Source organism: Malaclemys terrapin, chromosome 8 (genome assembly GCF_027887155.1).
Source record: "Malaclemys terrapin pileata isolate rMalTer1 chromosome 8, rMalTer1.hap1, whole genome shotgun sequence".
Lineage (NCBI taxonomy): Eukaryota > Metazoa > Chordata > Testudines > Emydidae > Malaclemys > Malaclemys terrapin.
This window is the reverse complement of record NC_071512.1, coordinates 12344384-12350486: the sequence shown is the minus strand read 5'-3', so window position 1 is coordinate 12350486 and position 6103 is coordinate 12344384. Positions and strand designations below refer to the sequence as shown.

The 6103-nt window shown below is 42.2% G+C and overlaps 1 protein-coding gene across 1 annotated transcript; it reads right to left on the bottom strand.

Annotated features, from left to right (window-relative positions):
* Nucleotides 1-521: 521 nt before the first annotated feature.
* Nucleotides 522-5725, bottom strand: CDKN2AIPNL (CDKN2A interacting protein N-terminal like). The gene is made up of 3 exons (XM_054038666.1): nt 5485-5725; nt 4092-4191; nt 522-1909 (listed from the first exon to the last, which is right to left on the bottom strand). Exons 1-3 carry the CDS (start codon nt 5700-5702, stop codon nt 1898-1900), a joined length of 330 nt encoding a protein of 109 aa, XP_053894641.1. The 5' UTR covers nt 5703-5725; the 3' UTR covers nt 522-1897.
* Nucleotides 5726-6103: the final 378 nt, after the last annotated feature.

Sequence of the window (6103 nt, the reverse complement as noted above, 5' to 3'; positions counted from 1 at the left end):
GAAATCAGTGGGGCTAGGACTTTAACTTTTCTTTTAAATATGCATTTTGTGATTGTGTGTGTTGATTTAAAACATGAGTTTGAAAAAACATTGGCAATATCAACAGTTATTCTATGTAGAAGTGGTGCTACTAACACCAATACCCATGTACTCTGTGTAAACTGATGTATTGTCTTCCCAAGTCTTCAGGCAGCCTGAACATGAAGTTTGAATTCTCATTTATATCAGTGGGGTGTTAGCTCTGAAAACTACTAATAATTTAAATGTCAGCAACTAACAACTTCACTGCTGATCAAATGAGCAGAACGATTCAGCTAATGTGCTGATCCCAGAATCCCCAAACTGCCTCCTTTTGCGTATCTAGATTTTAAAAGCCCCAACGCTCCCTACCCCAACATGCAAAATCCTCCAGCTTCCCATTACTTCTATGATACAATTATAGACTGGTCAGTACAGTCTGTAGTATACTGAAAATGCTGGGACAGACAAAATAAATTGAATATCAAAACAACACAAGCTACTGTAGTGACTGTATTCATTTTTATATTTAATGCAATAAAACATTCAGTTTTAAATGTAAATAAAGCTACTGCAGAATGTTCAGTCTGCTGTACCACAAAACCCATTGTTTAGGTCCAGAGCACAAAGGATCTTGACCTCATTTATGAAATGGCTACTGTAACTCCATGGGGATTGGAAGAGGCTTTCCAGAAAGGCAATTTATCAGTGGAGGCAATGCTTTTGGTAACTGATCTGATTACTGGTCTGGCACTTATGCTATTTAAGTCTCTGTTCAGATGAAACCTTCAGCATTTCCCCTGACATTTCCCAGAGATTACAAGATACATGTGAACAAATCTATGGCAATTGTTATTCATTTGGAAGATTACTAATTTAAAGCATTCTGGGGCCTTGATTCCAATGGGCTTTGGATCAGATCCTGACAGAACAGCAGTAGATATGTTTTATCTAAATAAAGCTTCAAGAGAGGGAATTCACTTTACATGAAAGGAATATGGTTTTATTGCTAAAATTCAAAAGGGAGTTATCCAGATTTCATGATTGAAATTTTCATTCTAGTGACTGAATGGACACAGTTATTAGGCCTTCTAAAGACTTTAAAAATGTGGCATAAAACACTTAAAAATAAAGACTTTTAAAAGAGAGAATATTCTGTGTTACTTTTAGACTCCTAGGGTTCCCCTGCAGTAGAGAGAAACTCTGGGGAAGAGTCATGCAGGCATGCAAAGGGGAAAATCAGCTAATTGGGACATTTGCCATCACCACAGACCCATCTAAGTTGCATATAGGAGAAGGGGAAGAGCAGAGTAATGACCACTTCGGGTACCATGCCCTCCCTTTCTCCTGTTACACAGAATGAAACCTGGGTAACAATAATATTCATCAATGGTCAAAACAGCCTTATAACATCCCCGTACTTGAAGTGTAAGCCCCTGTTTTCCTAAGTGGGTGTGTGCTTTGAGGCAAGTATTCCCCATGGCCTCTCATCCTAAATTGGACTCATTGGTCATTACACAGAATTGTACTCAAACAAGAGGGGATGCTGCAGCTCCCCAGGCCCGCCCCCTCTTTTCTGGGAGTTATTGCTCTTCCCTGTCTTCATGTGAAAGGGGAAAATACAGTCCATCATATCTTTTTCTTTGCTCTATGAATTAATGAGTTGTAAAATTGTTTAAAAAATCTGATTCTGTCATTTTAAAAAGCTTTGGAAGTGGATGTCCATCATCATAATGGCACAAAGTTTTTTAAAAAATCCTTTCCCTAGGGTACAGCATAGGTAGTCCTTTTAGAAACAATATGTTCAATTAACATTGGGTCCTCCACATAAACTGGTCTTGTATTATGGCAAAAATTTGAGACCTCTTCTTCGCACGTATTAATGTTGATGCTAAAAATAAAGAGAAAACAAGTTATGTATTTGTAATAGGGAAATGCTCATGGTAGTGAAAGCAAATGATACCTGAATTTTTACTCCAGTGAAATAATAGGTAGAAAGAAGATACGAGTACTTGATATCTTGCAACAGAAAATTCTGTAGAATACAACTAGTATCTATTTCTTGTTCTCCATAAGGCAGAGCATATTTAGTTTACATCTGCTGACAATAATCAAAATACTTAAAATAAAATCTTACTCCCCAAACAGTTAGCAATACAGTTACTTGAATAGTTAGATTGTTCTAAATTTAAAATAGCAAAACCCATAGAGCAATTTTCAAATTTGGCTGTAGTGCTGAATAAAGTAATTATGGGATCTGAACTTTATTCATTTCTGAATGTAACACTCTCCAACTGTAAAAATACGGCCGCCAAGAAAGTAAAACAAACCTGCTCAGCATTCTTTGGCACTGAATGAAAATTTACATTCTGTTTTAAACTACTTTTAAACAGCATGAAGAACTCACACTGACTTGTACCTACATTAGCTTTAGAGGATTTCCTTAGCATAATAGAGTACAAGACTTACACAAAACCTACTTTATTACATCCTAGTGTAACTTCTTGTAGAGTTTTGAAGGAATAGTTTTATATAATCCCCATTAAATAAGAATAAAAGTGCATCCCTGTGCACGTGCGCACACACGCACACATACAGAGCTTGGTCTTGAAATTTCAAGTGATTTTGCAAGCAACTAGATTTTAATAATCCAAATTGTTTAGATTTGCATTTTAACTCCCTGTAAAGCCCAGGACCAACTTTGGGAGATAAAAGCCGAAGTATTTTCAGCTTAACCATATAAAAATGTCATTTAATAAGATTTGGAACCCCCTCTTCACCTGCTTATATATCCAAAAAGTGTTAAACAACTAAGAGAACAAACAAATCATATACACAATTTTAATGGCTATCTTTTAAAATCCCAGTTATCTCACAGTAACTGCTCACTTAGGAGTTTGCTATTCTAAAAAATGATAAAAATACAGGAGATCTCCAATAATGACACCAAAAATGACCCCCATTTTCAGAATATAACAATTTGGAACCATTTATTCATGAGAAGACACTTTTTGTACTCTCACAGTGCCTCATTTAACACCACCAAAAATATTTAGAGTCATATTAATAGGCTTTGAGTGTGGAAAATAAAGCTTCCAAAATCAACATGAAGGACAGCAGCATATCTACTTAAGGCCTCTAAATGTTGTCTAAAAGAGAAGCGATTTAAATTGCTTCTCCTCTTGGGAAGCTGTTACCATTATTTGTTTGTTTGTCTTTTCCTAAGGGGGGGGGGAAGAGAGAGAGAGAGAGAGAGAAGCTAAATTGATTTAAAAAAAACTGAGCCATAATTTAAATTCAATGATTCAAACTCTGCCTGAAAACAACAGGCAGCTGTTTCTATGGCACAGGGGTTTACTAGTTTGTTTTGGGGTTTTAGTATTTGGTTGTCACAGTACTTTCATTTATAGTTCTACTTCTCATCTAGTTGTAAGAGAGATATACAAGCATTCCAGCTCACCCACAACCCAGCCAGATAAGATTAATGCCTTGATCTTGCAAACACCAGCATATGTACTTAACTTTAAGCACATAAGTAGTCAATGGGACTATTTACATGCTTAAAAGTTAAGCAGATGCACTAGTGTTTCAGGATTGGGGCCTTAATCCTCTGGGAATTAGCTTCTCATCACAGTACTTTTTAGAGTACATAGCACTTGCAAAGCTGGTGATACAATTCTTCCAGTGAAATACGTAAAAATGAAATTAGTGGTTTCCAATTAGCAGAATGGATAATAAAAATGCTTTTTAATAAATTGTAGAAATATATTTGACCAACATTTCCTTAGTAACAAAAACTGAAAAGCAAATATTGCAAATATGCTAGTAGCTCCACCACCAATGTATAACTGATCCATGTGTAATATTCTTCTGGGATGTTGTTATTAAGAACGCTGTAAGAAGCACAAGAATGAGAGGAGAGAATTTTAGAGTAGTAAAGCAGAACTCTTAGGAACAAGTACTTGGCATACTTTTCTTGAGACTTATTGGTTCTGTACATCGCACAAACCTGGAAATTTGACATAGTATCATCCCCACAAAGCAAGTTCTGAAATTCTAAACTGAATAGTTACCTTTTTCATTATTTCATCACGTGTAGTAAAATGTGGTACATCTTCAACTTCAATCCCCTCAGCCATTTCTATTACCTTGTCTAAAAGGTCTTTGCTGTAACTATAATAAAGATAAATGCCTGTGAAAAATTACCGATCCCACATTAAGAAACCGTAGTGCACTGTATTATAAAACTAACCCTCAAATGTCTCAATATGGCAAGGATGTAGGTTCAGATCAGGTATAAAGCTGAATGAAACAGTCATCTCTCAACCTGTGTGGGTCTATCAAAATTTAAATACATATAGTTTTTGTGCACAAGTGTTCCATACTAGTTCTGCAGCAGCACAGTGTTGAAACCAAAGTTATACAACTTAATAACATAGCCTTTTGCACATTTACACAGACACAGCAATACTAGTCATGGTTGTAGGGTTTAGATCAAAAGTTTTCCCTACAGTGTTAGCTTAAGATATAACTCAAGCATTGCCTCTAACCAGACTTCTGTATACACACGTCTTCAGCTCAAGTTAAGGGGTGCTTTCAACTTTGGGGTGCATATTGAAATGTAGATCCTACTAACACTGGAGCTCATAATGCAGTGCTAACTCAGCTGTATGCTAATCCAGTCACGTGGTGCTGCAGTGTGTTGTTTTGCAAGGTGATGCTCTCACTGGAGCTAGGCTAACCTGAGAGGCATTAACTAAATTTAACAAGGCAAGGACCACTACAAAAACAGAAGTGTTTTGTTGTTGTTTTTTTAACTTGGTGATAACTAATACGTGTGAGCTATCCCGAGGTAAACACACACTGAAGACAAAAGGTGCTTTAGTTCTACAGCAAGATAAACTCTCCCCCCTCCTGGAGCTGATCTCAGCAAGTTTGCCTTGATGTGGTAAAACTGAAGTGCCTTCGTGCTGTCTTCAGTGTGCGTTTCCCTGGGGGTCGCTCACACACGTTAGTTACCTCCAGGTAAACCCGCCCACCCCTTTTCAGCAGCGACGGGGAGCTCGGAGACGTTCAGACCCAGGAGGCGCGCTGATGGCTGGAGAAGGGAGTGTACAGGGGTCTCTCCTTGTACTAACCTACTGTGTAGGCAGGGGAAGGAGAATGACGGAGGCAGGATAGAGCAGCTGACCCTCTCCCAAGGACTCTCCACCTTAGCCCGGGGGTGGGTTCAGTGGGCTGCCTCTGCCAGCAGAGAGAGAGCCGGCTGCACTGGGGGCATGGGGGGCGGAATCTCCCTCCAGCTCTCTACAGGTTCGGGATGGGTCACTCCCTAGCCCGCACCTGCAACCGAGAGGGGAGGATCACTGGCCTCCCACCTGTAACGGGGGGGAGGGGTGGCGGCGGGGTCAGGGGCGGATTCACTGCCCCCCACCTGCAACAGGGGGGGGATTCTCTGGCCCCCACCTGCAGCCCAGGAAGAGGTGGTTGGCCCACACCATGGAGAGCGAGAGCAGATGGTCGATGCGGCCAGCGGGCCATGGCGCTTCCCCCACCCAGTCCGGGGGCAGGTTCCGCAGGATGAACTCGCGGCGGGCCTGCCAGTGCCTCTCGTTCTCCGAGTAGGAGCGGAACCGCTCGGGAAACTCGGCCTCTTCCACCTCCCCCACCATCCCGGCTACCATCGACCCACAATGCAGCGCGCACCGGAAGCGACTACCACCGACTATTCCCCCCCCCCCCGGAAGCGTCAGGCTAGAGCGGCCCAAGGAAGTCCGCTCTGACCTGCACACTCGACTGCGCTGGAAGACCTCGGCCCGGGTGGCTGTGCTTTACCGCAGCCGCCTCTGAGCAGCGGGGCGCAGAGCCCCTCCCCCCACCCGAGCTCACGGGGGGGTACGAGCCCCTTTGCTGAGAGGCCCCCTTGAATTGGGGCCAGCTTCCTCCAGACACTATATCCGGGCCCCCGCCCCCGGGCCCGGCTTCCCCCGGCGCGGGCCGCAGCCGCCCGAGCCCTGCGTCCAGCAGACACCGACCGGCAAAGCCGCCCCGCGAGCGGAAACCGGCAGGTCGGTGGCCGCTGCCC